The sequence below is a fragment of the Notothenia coriiceps genome, unplaced genomic scaffold, assembly GCF_000735185.1.
Source record: "Notothenia coriiceps isolate Sejong01 unplaced genomic scaffold, NC01 NC01_scaffold00036509, whole genome shotgun sequence".
Classification (NCBI taxonomy): Eukaryota; Metazoa; Chordata; class Actinopteri; order Perciformes; family Nototheniidae; genus Notothenia; species Notothenia coriiceps.
This window is the reverse complement of record NW_011369210.1, coordinates 185,331-205,510: the sequence shown is the minus strand read 5'-3', so window position 1 is coordinate 205,510 and position 20,180 is coordinate 185,331. Positions and strand designations below refer to the sequence as shown.

At 39.0% G+C, this 20,180-nt stretch overlaps 1 protein-coding gene across 3 annotated transcripts in view; it reads left to right on the top strand.

Moving 5' to 3' along the window:
• Positions 1 to 9,574: 9,574 nt before the first annotated feature.
• Positions 9,575 to 20,180, top strand: part of pitpnm3 (PITPNM family member 3) — a 42,361-nt gene continuing 31,755 nt past the window's right edge. For all 3 annotated transcript variants that reach the window (XM_010792483.1, XM_010792482.1, XM_010792481.1), the window contains exon 1: positions 9,575 to 9,687. In XM_010792483.1, coding sequence (XP_010790785.1) covers positions 9,585 to 9,687 — 103 coding nt within the window. In that variant the 5' untranslated portion in view covers positions 9,575 to 9,584. The remainder of the gene's footprint in view (positions 9,688 to 20,180) is intronic.

The following is a 20,180-nucleotide window of genomic DNA, read 5'->3' as shown; positions in this document are numbered from 1 at the left end:
TATAAAAAATAAAAAAAACATGACAAGACAGACTAAACAAAACCGTGACATAAAACTAAGATTGTGACACTACTAGCCTTTTCACAGTCCCAAAGGGAGTTAATCAGCGAACAAGTGGAATATTTATCCCACCAATTATCCACTACAAGTGCTTTTACCCCTGAGAGACTGAGAGATACTTATCAATTATGTGTTATTATTGTAACATGTTCCTATTTAGCCAGGGGTATGTTGAGAGTTTCTGGTGTCCAACATTCCTCATGTCATATACAAGCTGAAAATAGGGCTCAGTGGGTAACATATTACAGGCACTGCTCCTTCTCCACTGTGGTTCATGACTGAAATGTTAAGCTGCGGTAAAAAGTCCCATTTTTCGTTTAAGGAAATGTGATTTATTCAAATTTCATTCTCTTTTGTCATTCACTCTCACTTGTTTATCTCATTTCACTCTTCATGCCTTGACCTTTGATTCTCTTCCTCCTAATTTAGATTTGACTTATTTTCCCTCACATATTATGCTTGCCAGAAAAACGCATGCTCACCGCAGACTTCTAGAAAAACATTAAATATTTATCTTTATCACATGTGTCACTGAGCAGAGGTGTGTATTGCTCAAAATTCATTTTGTGAGACCGATGTAAAGGTGCCTATCAGAGTTGAAGAAAGCACCAGGGAATGAGATATCATGTGCATTTGCTTTCCCTATGAACATATGTACTGCATCATCCCCACTTATACATCTGTCGCATGAAATTCCACACTCAGCCGTGAAATATTTGTACTGAGTGTGCAGGAGCAGAGATCAAAGAAGGGCTTTATCTTTTTTAATTAAATAGCACGGGGAGAGGCTGCACTCAGGGGCTTTTTATGTCAGACAAAGGCTTATACATAATAAGATGTGTGTGGTTTTAATTCATGTTATTTAGTCCATAAAGCATAGTTGGACATTGTATTAAACACTCTTATTCTTTCTCTTGCAGTGGAAAAGATGAGACAGTCGATACCACACAAGTTGAACAATAAATATGGAAATATAGCCAGTGGCGGCTTAGCTTAGCTTAGCATAACACCTGGACACAGGAAAAAAGTTAGCCTGTTTCTATCTAAATGTCATAGCAAATCCAGCTACCAGCATCTTTTTGTTTTTAATCCACAAAAAAGTGACGTGTTTAAATGAAATGTGTTGCATCGCAACAGGCGACCAGCAGAAGTAATTGCATCCGGACAATTTTTAAAGTGCTGGAATGCATATTGTTCTTTCATACTTCGACAGAACCAGACCAATAGTTTCAAACTGCTTTCCTTCTTTATGCTAAGCTAAACTAACTGGCTGCTGGATGTCGTTTCATATTTAATGGACTGCCGGGAAAGTGTAATCAATATTCACATCAAAATTCTTGCTGGGAATGAGCGTATTACTCAAAATGTTGAACTATTACTTAAATGCAGGTGTGTTAAATATGGATTTACTATGTAATGGTGTGAGCATATAATTGGAGCACAACGTTTTATAATCATTACTTTTTACACAAAATATTGTGTGTGCTGAACAAAGTTCATATTTACAAAAAAGACAAATACCCACCAGCATATCTAATATTCAAGCAGGTTTTATCTTTACATTTTAATTATTTTTTAATCAAGAGTGCCATTGCTGAATTGGCTTATGAATAAATGGTTTGCAACAAAATGTCCCAACTAATCAAATCGGCATTTTAGTCCATATGCTCGTGGTGAAGGTACCTCTTATTTTGTTCCCGTCTTTCAATTAGGGTTGTTTGTTTCCCTCTCTAATCTGCTTATTTTTTGGCTGGCTTGTTCTTCAGAGACCCTTTCATGTCTAATTTTCCATCACTCATTGATGAACAACGACCTCTGTGGCGGGCCAATATTTTTCCGTTCTTGTGAAAAACCTTTAATTATCGATTCAAGTTTTAGGAAAGCAAGGTTGTCCAAGTTAACACAGCTCTATTAAAGAAGGAATGATGAAATAGAACAATGCTAAAACAAACAAGAAATGATGGAGGATGTGTTAGAAATGTGTCAGTGCTCAGGGGAATTAGTGGAGCTCAGTCCTGCAGAAAAGGCCACACAGCAAGTTATTCCAAACGTAAACATGCGCTCCGTCTGATGCATCCCCTTAAAAGGGAAACAGAACAAGGTCATAAAAACGTTGTTGAAATTATGACCCAGTGCAGTTCCTCAATGCAAGACTGTGACTCACAATCTGCACTTCATATGAGAGCTGGTATACAGAGAGCTGGTATCATTTATTTCTAACAGGCGCGCTGGATATATGTTTTCTTTGGCCAAAAGCAATTTCAGCTTTTAATAGAGAAGCATGGACAAACTGAAAGAAATTACACTGAAGAACGATGGAGAGGGTGTTTGTCATATATTATTGGCCTATACCACTCAAACTCTCACAATAAGCCCGGGGGTTTTATTTATGTTGTTATGATGAATGTTTTCATCCACACTGCCTAACCCATTGGAGCCAGTAAAAACACCAGAATTAATGAAGACTGTCAGGGATGTGCTCAATGTTCTGCTAAAAAGGGGAGACCTGACTGTTATTGTTTTTTTATTATCTTCTTTTTTTATCATAGTGCTTTTCTTTCTATTTATCTCTGTATGGATTTTTTTCTAAATGTAATATATTTCCCGGAATCTCTTATGAACAATACGAGGCACCTCAAAGGGCTCATGCTTGAACTTGAGTGTTTACAAATGGCTATATTCAGCTGATCGTTCTGTGAAAAAGTGTTAAAGTGCACTGTACTTCTGAGATGCAGAACAAAGCTTTGTGTGCAAGATGAAAGTGCAGGTCACAAGTATAAGACATTATCAGCCCATAACATTTCAAAGAAAACCATCACCATAAGAGATGACGTATATCCCATTGGGTAGTTTGGTGTTTTCTTATCAACTATACTGGGTCAACAATGTAGGACAAGTATACTTAGTTTTAAGACAATACAGCTCAACAATGATCCTAATCATTTGGCCAAAGCAACAACGGAAGTATGAAGTGTCATTTATTGACTTGCGGCTGGTAGTCTACCATTTGTTGCCTATTTAAGACTGAAATCTCCTCACTTGTTTTCACAAAGATTTTGCTTCAAGGTTTTTGGACCTAGCCATCAGCAGTTGAGGTTGCTTTGGGACATCTTTTTATTCTTGCAGCGGCATGGGCCAGTGACATTTGCTTTACCCATGTAATGTTCATTTTTACAGCTTCTTTAATGTAGGCTAAATCACTTTTTGTAGACCTGTGTCTGCCAACACTCTGGGTCAGCAAAGTTAAGACTTTTAAGATAAGATAAAATGTCAACTGAATATCAAAAACCATGACCATTTTTTTTACCACTTGGGTGCTCTCAACTGGGTGATTACAGCTCAAGATGAGTTCATTTGAAATGTTTCTGGGGCTGATTCAATAACACTAGCAGCTTCTCACAGAATGCACATTACCAATGGTACAATTAAAGAACATGTGTAATCAAAATTAAGGGTTTTAGGATTAATGCTGTTCATTTGTTGAGTCAAATTTCCAAGTTAAAATCCATGACCTGTCTGTGTGTGTTGTTTCTAATATGAAGTCAGTAACAGCTTGTTCAGTTTCCATCAGTTTTAGATTGTTGTGTGTCAGTCAGTGTGTGTGCCATGATGTTAAGGGACCTCAGATGTTGGCTGGATGGTTTGAAGCTGTCGTCTGTTGATGGACTCCTGTTACATCTGCACACTAGCCCCATAGCAAATCTGCACTCACACACACAAACTAAAACACACTCTCAGGATCAGTTTTTTCACATTGTCGCAGCCCCATCGAGGTGGCCTGCAGGGATGATGAAAACAGAGGTGTAACACAAACTGCTGTCAGAGAGTCTCAGACATGCAGACAGATTTAAGAGGAGATATTGAATGGCGTCATGGCCCGTCCACTTTCTCAATCACTACCACCATGCTTTTCCCAGCAAAGAGAGGTAAAGGTCCTGTTTATCTATAATCCAGATACAGAAGCTCTCAAATGTGACAGTTCAAATGAAAGAAAGGAGATAAGTACTGTAGGCATTTGAAGCTAACAATAAAAGAAGAAAGCAAACTCTGAAGCACTCTTCTTAGCAAAAGGTTGAAATTTCAATTGTAGTGGCTCACACAGAGAATGCAATTTTCTACCATTGAAGTGTTAGCAGCTTTGTGCAGAAACACGGTGGAGCGTCATACATTTGTCTTTATAAACCACTTAAAATGAAGAGCTTCAGGCATGTATTGTCCTTGATGTTGTTTTGACATAAAAGTACCTTTTACTGAATTTCTTTTACACGTTTAAATATTGCAGGCTCTGCTCTCAAATCAATGGTTTTATTTTGCCAAGAGCTATATTTTTCTCAAAATGCTCAGTGGCATAGAGAACATTTGGCTCTGTTTTTGGGTTGAGGATACAGTCAGTTTAAACACAATATTTAGATTTGTTTCGCCATGTGAGTTTATATTAAAAATGTTTAAAAGAAAGCTCCATAAATTAGCATTTCTTAATAATTTAACCCCCCTGTTGAAGTAATTCTGCTGGTAATACCTTCAGTGTGCCAAATTAGGACCTACACATATTTATTTATATTTCTGAAGTGTAGGATTGTCTCATGATTTGTTATCTCATACACAAGGTCATGTTCAGAATTGATGCTTGGTGCTAAATTTAGATTTTTTGTTCATATCTGATTTCTTTGTTTGGCTATTCACACTATTTTGACCATGTGGCCAATATCAGGTTTCAGTGTGATCTGGTAAAGGTCCTCAAATCACCCGGATGCTCAAAAGAACAAAAGCAAAGATGTGACATGCTTGTCACTATCTTAGAGAAGTAAACAGGTAGTTCACTGAAGTCAGTATTCACGGTTTCATTTATAAATAGGAGCCAGCTGAGTCAGAGATGGACATTTTGTATGAATTGCGATACGACATCACAAACGTAGGATGCATTCAAAATAACAGATTCCATGTGATTTCTGGCCCTTTTACCTGCAGTCTGAATGCATATATCAATACATCTCAAATGGATATTTGACTACAGGGTTTTAGCTCCTTGGCGGTTTTGTCTGTGGTTAGCAGCAGCGGGAGGTATTTATGCAGAATTGCTTTCACTTGCAGTTTACGCCATCTGAATATTCTGATGAATTGAAAGGCCCCTCCACAGTAAAAATGAAAAATCACACCTCTCTTCTTCTCAGCATACTGCTGGTATTTACTTTTGCCTCACAACCCCTCAGCATCAATCAACCTCCGTTTATTTCATATGTTTGTACAGCTACACACATTTGTGCACAGGATTACAATACTGAATGTGCCTTCAGGCTGCTTCAGGGAATGCCAACTCATTTGTCACTATGTTCATTGATGCTGTGTACTTTGTGTTTATCCAGATTTACAATTTGATGACAGGAATTTAAATAATTTCAGGCTAAATCTGTCTGGTGTTAGCTACTCCTACAGTTAAATTCATAATAAATTGCCACTGGAAGTAAATTATGTTTATGTGCAAGTAGCCTATTTAAAATAATAATTAAACTTGCTGGTACAATTATTTGTACATGTACTTGATAAAAGAATTTAACCAAAAATTATTATTCAAAAGAAGAAGGCAAAAGGATGATTTGTGCATTATTACTTTACTATATTACTCTTTTGTTGATTTTACTGTGAGCAAGCATTTTAAATGCGTCTGCATTTTATTACATTACATATCATTTAACTGCCGCATTTATCCAAAGCGACTTACAATAAGTGCAAAAGCCACAAAGAATCAAACTCCGAACAACAAGGAAAGTGCAGATATATTCACTTCAAGCAAGTTCATCCCTTAAACTCCAAAGACAAAGTCATGAGATGTGGAAGCAGCACATTGAAATGGTTAAAATGCTTTTCACAAACATATCATGCGACTCAAGCTGGTCCTCACACTGATAGAAGTATAGGAGCACATAGACACACATCTCATTCCCCCATGATTTTGTTTGTCTGAGCTCTCGGTGAAACAATGTGTCTTTAAAGTAATTTACTCCATTCCCTCGCCTATCGTCACTCACTAATCCTACATCAATATCCATGCGCAGCACCGAGAAAGAGTAAATGAAAGATAGATTTATTCCATCTCTTCTCAGAAATCTTTTGTTAAATTCCTAAGAAACCAGTCTCATAAGATAGTGTATTTACTCAACATTCCTGTATCTTGTTTGCATGTTGTTTAACGTTTTTTAATGTATCATTTGTATTTTGTCTACCAGTAAACCTCTCTGGTTGTTGATTACATTTTGGCTGGGTTTCAGATTTTGGGAGTGTTTTAACCAGCATTATTCAGCTTTTACACTTTGGTGGTATTCCATGTCCTACAAGATTAAAGAGGAAATTAAATAAGGAGTAACACATACTGTATAAGCTATTTGGGAATATGCACAGTTTGGTGTTGGAACAGTACGTAAATTGCGTGTTGCTAACACTCAACATCAGCTTGAGTGGATTTGACCCACGGACCAATACATTTCTCATTGTGAAGCTGTCCCTGCAGGTGGCAATTTCACTGATTACTTTCCTCTCCCATTGAAGATGTGTTATTGGGGGAAATCAGTTGCTGCAGGGTTTGATTTGAATGAAACTGCTTAACAAACAAACCTGCTTCGTATATATTGGCTGCACAACGATAAGCAAGGATAAGACAGAAATAACACGTACTGTATAGAAAGTGTGTTCAAATAACCATGATCTTTCTATTAAAATAATACAAAGAAAACAGACCACCTATTGAAAATATTCAGGCCATATGCAGAATTTCCACATAAAATAAGCTGTATCAAATAAACATACTGTATGAAGGGCTGCTGTTTTAAGGAGCAGACTATAAAAACAAATCTGTAACAGTGGGATACACAATAACTTTTGATTAAATGTGTTGCCAAGTGGCCCATATGACAGCTCTAGGAAGACAAGATGTATGAAGAAGATATACTCCATTTTGAACTCATATAAAAGGCTTCTTGCACCATACAAACAAAACAAAAGACATAAAAGAATGAGTTAAAGGTTTTATATTTTCAGTGTGTGTACAGTAAACAATAATTAAATCTCAACAACATGTAAAAGTTCCACACAATTTCTTGTGTAAATTATCTTAAAATGTATATTTGATCCAATTTTCAGATTACACACGTATTATTATGATATATGCTTATGAGCTGTAGTCATCATGTTTTTAAGGCCATCCATCTGACTGTTTATGCCATTTTAGAGGATAATCCCCATTCCCTAAACAATCTTTTTATAGTGCAGCGGGACTTGAAGGAGCCTAAAAATAATGCCAGAGATTGTGTGTTAGTAATTCCAATGCTAATTCCAACTAATGCAGGATGGTAAGATCAAGAAACAGAGAATGCAGCGCCAACAAAAAAATTGTAAGTGATAGAGATCACCTGAGGTCATTTTCTCATTGTTCAAAAATCGCAGCATCCATTTCTCTCTATTCCACTTGACACTTACTCATCGTGAGCTGACAGGTTGAAGGATGTTTCTAAATCTCATTTTTCTCTCCCTCTGGGTTTCTGGCTGCAGGCAGATCTCACTTGTCTTTTTTCTTCTGTTGTTCAAATTTGATTTTGCATGTATTTCAAACACAACAGGCATTATTGTTCCTGGCCTATTATCAGGATTATTTGTATATTTCATTTGTTTTTGTTGCACATTTTGCTCCTCCAAGAGCTTATGTTGTGTCTGCGAGGTGCACCCCTCGAGGAGATGACTCAGTAACCTGCATTTACAGGGTGTAAAGCCTGCTTTAAATTCTCCTCCTGTCCAAACAGAGGCTTACTTACACCGTGCGACGCTTGGCTTATATCCAAGTCTGTCTGTGTGTGTGTCTCTTCCTCTCTCCTCTCCATTTTCTTTGTGTTTTTCTGTGTGTGTTTGAATCATGTGTGTGCACTCTGTACCTTCAGCATTAATTACAGCTAGTGTTACATCTGGACAGAGGGAAGAAAGTGCGTCAAAGGTGGAGGGATACAGAGCAGATAGGAAAAGACAAACTGTGACCGTAAGACAGACCACTGTATGATCCAAATGGACAGGCGGTGTAGACTCCCAGAGTGTCTTTCAGAGCTGCCAGGCACGAACGTTTGAGAGAGGAGAGAAGTCGTGTCAGATAGAGGGTTTTCTCCCTGCATGACTCACCCTGTCTCAGACTGAAAGGCAGTCTCAGACGAGCGTTTAACAATTTTGGTCATGTTGAACCACTCTTTTAGTTTGATATTCTCCACTACAACAGAGCACGTCATTCACCGTCATGTGTGGGAGTCCATGTTTTAAGTTATTCTGGCTGTTTAGACCTCTGCTCAGGCTTAATTGTGTGATATAAATAAACACGAAAACAACACTGTTCACTTTGATTTTCTCTTACAAGAAACGTTGACTAACCTGGGGTTTGTTTACGACCTGTTATGACTATTCTTGCTTGTTATCCCTACCCTTTTTAGAGCAATGTTTCACTATTTAGAGAAAGCAATTAAAAAACCTGATGGTGGTCTACAATGAACATATTGCTGTAATAAACCTTCCTTAAAGATATCATGTGGATGTTTTGACTGTTAGCAGCACTATGGAGCAATGTGTTGATGAGCAAGAATGGCCGTAGCCAGCTGCTGACGTTTTGACATCTGTATCTAAAAGATCATTGTATTGCTATCTGTGCGCGAGAGACTAAGTGGTAAAGATGTGCAGGGTCCTCCAGTGACAACAAATTTGAGCTCCCGCAGTCATTTACACTTAAAAACTATGAATAATGAAATCTTGATGTGATATTATGTGATGGGTTATGCCCTGTAGTTATTATAACAACTATAACTACAACTGTTTTTCTCTATTATATCCACGGTTAATAGCAACATGGTAATAACATTATCAATGTGTCCTCCAAAGGTCCAGGGTATACACATATTTTTAGCTCATGTAACGTGGACATGAACACTGCAGGTTTCATTTCATTATGACGCAGCACATGGTGTGGCAAATATGACTTTGAATTTGTATTAGCTAATAAAAAAGCAGCAGCCAGTAATGTGGCTGAAGATGTAACACTGCTTCCCGTGGAGGGTGGATAAACACAGATATAAATCTGGTGGGCCTGCTTGATAAACATGTTGTACCAAAGTCTTTAGGGTGTAATTAATATGTGTCAACATCATTCTGAACACATTTACATATTATCTTTGGCAAAGGCAGCACAGTAGCTATTCCATTTGTGTTCAGTCATGACAAGCCATGTGCATGTTTACCAGACGCTGCTGTCTCCCATGTTGTTGTTGTTGTGTTTTCTTGTATTGTTTACTTAAATCACCTGATTAACTTTGATCAGTTGGAGCTTCAAGAACAATAAGTTTCCATATTATTAATATGCGGAGAGGAATGTGTCTCTGTCTTATGCTGTAATGTCTAACTCCTTGTGTGTGTGGGTGTGTGTGTGTTTTTCTGTGTGTGTGTCTCTGTGTGTATGTGTGTGTGTACTTGTTGTGGGTGTTTCTATGTGTGCCCCAGCAGATGTTATGGAGGGGAAAAGCGCCATTCTGCTGGGCATGAGTCAGTGGAACTCAAATGACCTGGTGGAGCAGATCGAAACTATGGGACACATGGAGGACCAGTCGCATGGTACAATACACACACAAACACACACAGCACCAGATACACACACATGCTACACACACAAATTCACAAATGTGTAATCATATTTATGAGTCACTGAATGATGATAATGGTGGATATGGTGGATGAATTGTAGCTTCTATTTAAAGCTGTATGAAGTCATGTTTGAGTTCTAGGGGCAGAAAGACTAAAACAAAAAGGAAAATAATCCTGGTTTCATTTATCGAGGGGTAATGGGTACAGGAAAATTGCTCACTTCAACTGTGCTGAGACCCACTATAAATCAACACATTAACACTGCAGGGGGTTGTGTTAGTGTGTGTTTATTACTACAGGGTATGAAAGGAAAGACGGATTACAAATTATGTCATCTCTGAAGACCTATCAAACATAAAGACTTTTATTCATCTTTGAGGCGCAATTTTATAGCCTAATTGTAAGAAATATTTATTTTCTTGATAGAAATTAGTACAAGGCTCCCTTGGAGATTATATTTATCATCTCAATTGGACACACAAGGTTTAATACATTATTTTTTATAAAAAGAAAAGTGCTTGGCAAAATGCTGTTGCACTGTGGTGTGAACAAAGCTGGGACAGGAACCCACAGGACACAGTGTTATTGGCTGTTTGTGCGCAGCATATCCAGCAGAAAAAAAGCAAAATGGGCTTTCCATAACAGATGTGCTTCTGGCCATCTAACAACATGTTTTTTTTCTCATTTACGGGCATTCAGGCGATGCCTCGGTCAACCAACTCCTGCGAAAACATCTTAGTAGTTCACAGTATAATGTAAAAGGGAAACGATTGGAGGCTCCATGCTGGCAAAGGGTGAACATTTATTCTTTGAGGCTTTATATGAGCCTGAATAAACGAAAGCACATAGTGAGCAGCAGATACACATAATTGTGGCTAAGATCTAACAATACAGATCCAACAATGCAGATCTAACAATGCAGTAAATGTGTTTCGAGCTCAGTGCTCCTGGTCTGTGCTCGTAGATGCCCGAGGAGGAGCGCTGAGCTCGAAACATGTCTGTGTTCTGCTCTCTTGCTGCGGTGCCTTTATGCGCATCTGAAACATTGTTTGAAATAAAAATTGTTGCAAACAAATAGGTCCAAATCTTTTTCACAGCTGCCATAAAAATCCTTTAAACAAGACCTTACAAGATACAAAAGGATTGAGCACAGATGTGTGTGCATGTTCAGTTTCCCCTTGCTCTCTCTTCTTCTTTTCTGAGTCCTTTTCCTCAAATATAAATTGGTAAATTAGGCACAGGAAAACAAATAATATGGGAACATATTCTTCCATGCTCAATATACTGAATGTATTTTCTGTTCAAGGTTAAGCTCAATTCCTCAGTGCTGTCAAAGATCCTGAAAACTGCTGTTCTTTATTTTTTACTCTTCTTGAACCTTTCTGAGAGAATAATCCTCTCCTGTACATCACAACACTGTCTACATCTGCTTTGTTATTGTGCTCATCATAAGGAGCAATAACATGGACAGATGCTGTGCCTATAAGCAGCAGAAATATGTTTGAAGCAAACAGCACCGGCAAGAGGATGATCATATGTCAGCAGGTTTACATATTAGTCCTCAAAAAGCTTCAGATCCAAATTGATAGCTTTCTCCAAAACAAGAATTTTTATTAGATTCATGTATCACAGTCTCAGGTGTGATGTATTGACACTAACTCAATGACATATCACCCAGAGGATTAACAGCACAGTATTTATCATACACTCACAATTGTTTCCCCTTAAGATCATAAATCAGATTTATGCAGACCAGTCATTTCTTAATGTGATAAAAGGGGAAGCAAATTTGTTCCCAGTTGTCAGGAGTAAATTGTTTTTCTAGCCTTTTTGTCAATCTCTATTATGGTTTCAAAGCTATGTGTGACAGATGAGTAGTGCTGTTACCTATCAACATATCATACACTTCAATGATTTACCTTGTTTTTTAAGCTATATCATTTATACATGTATTTGTTTGCTACATAAGCTTCCCTGTGTCACAAGACAGCAGGTGATAAAAACAATGTGGCTTTAAATTGAATGGCAGCAAAGAAACAATCACAATCAGTTCAACAACAAAGCGCTAAATCCATTATATTAACATGGATTCGATAGCAACAGTGCTTCACAGCTCCCCTGTCAGTCCTGTGCTGTTAGCAATCAATTCGTTTTGGATTTTGTTTACTGACAAATGAACCGGCTCCCGGCGTAAAGGCCAGCTCTGAGGTCTGACAATCTGAAGTGAGAGCTTTTAATCACTGAGCTTCAGTGTGAGTGCAGTCTGGTCCTGCAGAGATGAAAGAACGCGCTCCTGCAGGGATGCTGTACTAACTCATGTGGTGGTAACTGGAGAAGTGGGTACACTGTGAATTTTTTACACCCCCCACACATCCCATTAACAAACCACTCACAAAGTCTAGAAATTACCTGTGAAGTGGTCAGAGCTGCCCTAGTTGGTCAAGGATAGGTTATATATATTTTTTAAGGTAATATTCTGTGTTTTTTCCTATGAAAAGAATGAAAACAAACAATACATTCCTGCTACTACTAAACAAATATTAAATATTGCTAGTCATACCCCACTAAAAAAAACAACTCTTTTTTAAGAAGAGTTACGGGTTTCTGTAATGAGCCTCAGCAGTCTGAGTTGGACGTATAAAGCGAGTATCTTCCAATGTGATGTTGTCTGTAGTGCAATAAATGGGCAACTGTTTTCAATACCCTTTATAATATGTCGGTGTTGAAGTGAAGTGCAATATTAAAAATACTGATCATAAGAATACAGATATTATAAAGCACAGAGCAAGGTGACTGACGAGAGCTGTTGATTGCACATGACAGGATGTATCTTCCTCGTACAACTGTCGACAGTTCCAGTGAGTTCTCTCGGCTCCTGCATCACATCTCCGATCACTGTTACTGTGCGCCATGTCTCCATTACTGACAGGTGAGCTGGTACTCATATCAGTGGTGCTAAAGAAGTTAAGCATAGGCTACATTCACCCAATTACCTCAATTTGCATTTTTATTTCCATTGCTTGCATATCTTCCTTGCTCCACACTTATTAGACGCCAGGGAAAGATGGAATGACACCGGAGTCCTCGGTTGGGAAATTGACATCCTCGTGCACTGGAGCATCACGGTTAACCGACGTCCCTAAATGTTAGCGTTACTACTGCATCACTTGTCACTGGCCTTAATGCGTAAGACATCCCTCATAGTGTAGTATCGTATTTAGTTCTATATGTATATTTTCAACAAAATATATACAATTAATTCTGCTTTTAATTATGAAGTGTAACCTCAAGGAATACGTCTCTGATAATACTTTTAAAGGAAATGTCAGAAACCACATTTAGCTCTTTTCCTATTACAGTATGGCTCATGACACTTCTGGTTATGTAGCAATAACACTTCCTCATAGACTGCATCCGTGTATCCTTGCTTTCTTGGAAGCCTTCTTTCTTCTGTTTCCTCTCTTCATTCTCCTTGACTCCTCCATGTGCATTTAATGCATTTTGAATGTCCCCACACACCGTTTGTCTTGTTCAATTTGTCACTGTTAGAGTAATTTGATCAATGCTGGAAACCCTGACAGCCAAAAGAAATCCAAACACATTTACAGTACAGGGTGCCATGCAAGTCCTTCCATTTCTGACCTAGAAAACGAAATGAAAGGACTGATGATTATTATCTTCTTTTTGTGATTATTGTGTAAACAGCTCTAGCATGTTCCTCAGGTGAATGTTCATAAGTAGGCCCTTTATGTTTTCTATACACAATTGTAACGTTTCTAGGTGACAGTTTCTGAAAGAGACAGATGCAGTGCAGTTCAGTTGGCACCACTGTTGTGTTACTTACTATTCATCAGTGTGGATTCTGACATCATTATGTTACCAGTTATAATTATAGTTGTCGTTTTTGGAGTGGACAGCCCTTGTGTACTGGTAATTGCATTCTCCCTCTCTGCGCTCCCTGTCCCTCATACTTATGTTCCTGCACAGTCAAACTCTACCAAAATAGAAACACTCCCCAACACAGTGCTGCAAACAAATATGAGAATGCTGCTGAGGTTCCTTAGTTGTTTGTTTACATCCTACACTTGCGGGGGCACATGCATTTTAAAGACATCGATTAGCTTGGTGAAACCGGGCATAGCAACAGCAATGAAGATCTCAAAAAGCACCACCAACTACAAATGGCTGAGGTCATACTGTATCCTCTGATAAAGAAAGTGGAACATAAACAGAATCATGTAGTGTTCAGGGGGATTATCAAGAGTTATAGAAGGAAACATCTGCTTGATGCTACTGAGAATTATGTTAATGGTGCGATGAGAGTAATCCAAAACAGTTAAATGGCTATTACATGTGCGCCAACCAAAACATTAACAACAAAGAGACTATGAATCTCCATAGAGCGGAAGTTGGGTGCTAATTACTTCTGAGTTTCTTGCTATGAGTGACTCCTTTCCCCTAAAACTGTGGAGCTTTCAGCCTCTCCTTTGTTCATCCAAATGAATGGTCTGCTCAGTTTATGTTGCAGGTACAGTATAAAGCGTGATACTATCATGTTGAATCGTCATATCTGAAACCTAATGGGTCACGGCAGATAAAACTCCTCACTTGTTAAATTATTATGATGTATTTCTAGTGGTTCATTTCAAAAGGAGAAGTCGGGATCAGATTGTGTCGCAGTAATCGGGAAACCTTAGACTACTCAGCCTGTGAAGCAGTTGAGTGGTAACCTCCACAACACTTTTATCTCCATCTATTTGTCGGTTCCTCAAATACATTTCCCTCCCTCTGCTCTTCATCATTCCATCATCCCTCTCTTTTTTCTCCTCAGCTTCTCTAACCACCCATTTGCCCCGGGCCTTGCTGCTCCTTGACTCTCCTCCCATCGCCTCACCTCATCATGTTCTTATATTTCCACCTCTCAATCTTCCTACATTCATAACTCCACAAGCCACCGGCTACTGTAAAGTCTTTCCCTCCCAACGGAGGCAACGTTGATAGTGACAGACAGGAATGCCAGGAGCACAACAGCTCCTTATTGTTCTGCTGCACTCTTTCTTCTTCATTGCTTCCCTGTGACGTTGTGCGATCTAGCATCAGCCAATACTCAAGCATCTTCCGGGCTCCCCATCTGTTCACTATGCAAACACTCTTACCGGCATATTTAAGCTGTGCTCTTTTTATCTCAATCTTAATTCACTCACTGATGCTGTATACTTCTGTCTAACCTGAAATAACTGCTGTTACATAAGCATCTTTTCTTTTTGTTAATTGACAGACTCCATGATAAACTACTAACTCCGACTGTCGGCTACTTCTTTGTGTGGGCTGCCAAGCTGGGATAAAATTAACTGAAATGAATGTGTCAGTGAAATCATGCAGGGATGACGTAGTTATAAGTCCTGCCCAACAACCAAACAAAAACCATACATAATATCCTCTAATGTGAGAATGTAGTTTCCAGTGACCCAGAGAGACATGTATTATCCATTCTCTGTGGAGTGCCACAGCTTTCTCTTCTTCATGCACCCTGTCGCTCTATTCAGAAACACATGCGGAGAGAGAAGTGGAAAGAAAAAATACATTTAAGATAGAGACTCATCTGTATTCTGCTGCACATCACCTTCCCTTGGTCATATTTAGCACAAGTTCCTCACAAAGGCACAATCGCCTAGGTTTCTCTTGCATGGCTGTCTCTCGAAAACAAAACTAAAATACTTAAAACGGCTGCAAAGATAAAACTAGCAGAATTATAATAGGAGACAGCACACAAAAAGCGGGAGAGGGGAGAAAATGATAACAAGTGACTCGATGTCAGGAGTGTCTATCTGCCTCATCTTTTATGTTTACAGTCGGTTTCTATGTGCTGACTATTAAGTGTGTGCATGTCTGCGTTTCTGTGTGTATGTGGTTCTGACAAGATATAAAGTAAGAAATGCTGTGTTCCCACTTTGAGAGCATATAATCACACCCAAACAACTCTGTTGCTGCCTGGAGCTCTGGAGGAGTGGGATGGGAGATGGGGGGAAGAGACGTTTGAAATGAAAGGGTACACACACGTGCAGAAAGCCACCTATTGTACTGCTGATGGTTAACACTTCCCTTGAACCCTTTAGAAATGTTGATTGAGCGTTGTGGTCATAAGTGTTTATGTGGTGCAGAATTGCCTTACAACACGTCATTGTAGCGAGGTAGAAAAAGGTCAATTGCCCCTATTACTTATTACTGTGCCTTTCCATTAAGCTACTTCTTTCTGTGATGTGGTGCATTAATTACTTTCCTTCATCTAGTGCTTCACATAATAATTTACTTCTGCTCTTATTTCCAATCAGTGTAATTTATTTGTGCAGTTTTCCTTAGAGGAATTAAAGGTCTGAGGATATAGTAACTTGTGTTTTTCAAAAGCCATTAACCACTCTTAGACAAATGTGAACTTGGGCTATATCATTAGAAACTACTTCGCTAACAATTGTCTTTTCCAAAATCCTTCAAAAACCGTTTAGCGTGTTTGACTTCACTGATAATAATCCAGTAATCATTTAACTACCGTACTCTTCCTGTGTTTATTTTCTCACATTTAGTTTTTTACCTCCAGCTTAAGTGTTTTGGGCGGCAACCAGTTTTATCAATTATTCACATGACATTTCAGGGTACATTTGTCAACATGTTTATTCCAGGGTGCTTGGTGAATATAAGATCAGCATGCCCCTTGGTACAGCCACTGAATGAGCCTCTCTTGCCAAACTTACACCGGCTGTATTTGTGTGTGTCTAGCTGTTCTCATTCACAATACTTACATCTACGAAAAGTAAGGCACTCATTTTCATATATTCATATATGTAGGACTTGCATAGCTGCCTTTAAACAAGTAAGGGGGCGTAGTTTAAAGAGCGTCTCAGGGAGGAAGTCTGAATGGATAGATGGTAAAACAAAAACGTTCCCCTCCGTGGAGAGCTCTGTCCGAGTCAACATTTACTTATTTAAGATGCAGGGGGTTACGTTGGCGCCCTGCTCACTCGTCTTGCTGGAAATGTATAGGACAACGTACAATAATGTTTACTTTTCCGTAAGATACAAACTGTTTTAGAAGGATTTGTTGAGTGTGTGTGTAGGAGGAAATCTTGCAGTACAGCAGCATGTAGACAGTGCGCAGCTGGGATCTGTTAGGGATAGACTGTGTGTGCGTTTCACTGAATGTATAAATGTCTATGAGTGAGTTGTGCTGTGTGCATGTGTGTGTGTCGGCAGGTTGGTCATGCAGTGGAGCTGGTGGCGTCTCCTGGGGTCTTTTCGCAGTAGGGCAACACAACAGACCCTGATTCCAGCAGCAGTGAGCAGATGGCTGAGTGTGTTAGCATGCCTGCACCGTGCCAGGGGTCAGTGGGGGATGTTTAGCCAGTCAGGAGGCAGCGCACCTCCAAATGAGATCCCTAACCTTGTGCTACTTAACATGACACACTTTCCAATCAAGTGATACATGACTTCTTCACCTCCCTTTTTAAAATGTCTATCATCTTACCAGGTAAATTATTTACATATATCTTAAGTATAGAAACTCTTATGGTTCTTTAACCCATGCAATCAACTTGTGCCTGGGGACTGGGGACCTTTCTCCAAAAAAGGAAAGAATTCCACAATTTGTTGTTACAAAAAATAGATTTCTTTTCTTCCATCCATGGAGATCGGTTGCATCTATTCCTTACATCCGTGGACACTGTGTGTTTCTAGCGTGCACTTTATGTTGCTATGAGGATAATACATCAGCTTCTTCACATTGAGCCTTGAAGAGGAGTCTTGGTTGCAGTGCTGGGTTCTCTTAGCATATTTTGTTATGTTCTTGACTGGAGTGCAAATTACATGCTCAGTGAAGTGATGTATTTTCAGAGACTTGTCAAACGAGTGCTTATGATCTGGACATTGAGAGGTTTCTTCTGTGATTTATTTGGGTTGGGTGGACAGTTGTTGGTGAGAAAGTTGCTTCTAGAGTTGCCAAAGGGTGGGGCATAACAGTCATGTCAATTAAATGATTGGCATAGAGGTCAAGAGGTGCTCCTACTTATGACCACAGCAGGTCATTTCCATAAAGATACTCCATGCCATAATGTAAAGAGCTGGTTGCCCTCTGATTACAGGAAATATGATATGTCTAACGCCATATTGTTTATATTGATAATCATTCCACAACTATGTACGGTACTAGAAGGTTTTCATAATCAATTCCCTCAAATGTTCTGTAGAATTCAGCTAAAATTAAAAGGCAAAAATAATTTTCAAAGAAGAGCCAAACCTTCAGTTTCTTTGTGTGTCTTTCCAGGAAAACCAATAATTCACTGTAGCTCTCTAATGAGTCAGTTCACACTCCAGCAGGCAGGAAACTTTCAGGGAATTTATTCATGTTTGTATTCCCTTGTAAGATAAATATCCCATCTTCCCCTATGATGAATGCAGGCTTTTGCCTGTGGTCGAAAACCTGAGAGGAAACACATAATAAAAACTTGGCATGCTGCAAAAAGAGACAACCGTTGGTTTGATGGAGGGATTACATTGTGTATCATAGTTGCACAGACAGAGTGACATACAAGAGTAAACTAACAGACTTGGATCAATAAATCAATTTCACCCTCTCTTATTCAACTCTCCTACTTCCCTGTAGAGCCTTTTCATCTTCACAACCCCTCCAATTTTGTCTTTCTCTCTCATAGATAAGCTTACAAATATTTTAGACTGCAGTACATAATAGATGCACTTTGTATACCTGCAGTGAGTGTGTGCCTCTCTGGGCTTTGAGCCACTGGAAATGGCCGTGAGGCTGCTGAACTGCGCCATTGTTGCCTTTCCAAAGGGTGCTCTCTAGGTAAGGTCAATTATTTGAAGAGAATGGGGGCCGATAAACAGCTGCTAAATACCACTAAGCTTCATAAAGCACGTATTGACTGTCAGGAATTAGCATCTTAGGGAAAGCACATGAAATGAAAATAAAAAATTGTCTTATGGATTGTTAGAATAGTCTTTCAATCGGCCTTGAAACTGCAGGAAGCTGGTTTATTGTACTGAGCCTAGGCAACAGATCGTGTCGGATACCTCCAATATCAGAGACATTTCTTATCTATTGTTGGATCCACTAGCAGCCCATGTGTGCTACTCACACAAATGATGAGGTGAGCGAAGCTCTGCCACTTCCTCTGACTGTCTTTCCTAAAATCTGCTGAATGCAGCTGTTTGATACAGATTGGCAGACAGAACATGTTCTAGTGAGTTTTATTAAGATTAAGGGATCTTCAAATTGGCAGTGTTTAAGAGAGTGTCTTCTTTATTATATAATTCTCATAGTTTCTTGTGTATTTAGTGATTACATATGAACATGTACAGTATAGCCATTAATGAAAACGATTACTTTAAAGTGAAAGGCACAACTGATTTATGATCCTTAAATATTATGCTCCTTAGAGCTTCAGAAATCTTCACTACGCTGGGTGTCGCTAAAATAGTTTGGTGTCCACAAAAGCTGAGATATAGTTATTTTTCACACATTAAGCTACAATTATTGTTATAATTGTTGCTGCTCAACATAAAACTTGTCCAACAGTGTCTTTGTTTTTCAAAATCACAGTAAACATATAACAACCCCCACTTTCTTTTCAAACTAGTTTTTCAGCTCACTGTGAAAACCCACAACACAGTTTCAACTTTCCACTCTTAAATACTTTACACGACATTTGGTGGAATTTGTGTGCCCTAACTTGCTCTTTCAGAAGAAAGAAAACCTGCTTCCATTGATATTCTGTTACTTTGTGACCAAAAATGTGCTGAAGTCCCTTGTGCATGCTGAGCTGTTCTAGACAAGCAGGCTGACGGAGGCAGAGCTGTGGGCTAGGAAACGGAGTAGAAGGGAGATGACACTGTGTGAGCCTGTGAGATCCTCCCATGACAGTCGGCCCCAGACGAGGAAGCCAAGTAAACAACAACTTGAGCCTGGAGAAAGAAATAGAAAGAGAGACAGGAGAGAGCTCAGGAATAATAGGACACAGCATGGAGGGGCTTCCGGAGAGGCTAATCAGTTTGGCATGATACCCATGAAATACTGCACCATAGAGAAAGAGGAAGCGAGAGATGCTTCTAGTCGAAACAATATCATTCTTATCCTTAGTCTTTAGAAAAGAAGTCCATTGTTGTTTCTGCCTGAGAAGCCAAAACCCAATAGCATGTGATTGCTATAGATGCCGCAGCAGTGAAACAACTATGTTTACTCCCTGTATTGACTTCTGAATCACATTTTTATGCCATTTAAGCCTAAGGGCACATAGACCCATCACCCAGTTTGGAGTAGGCAGGAAGAGAAATGAAGAGCCATTAGTTATATTGACCATATTTACTGATCAATATCCACTTATGATTCTGATACTGGTACATCTGGCTGAAGTGGCTCCTGCAGTGACGCTTTCTTTTCCCCTTTTCTCTCTCTT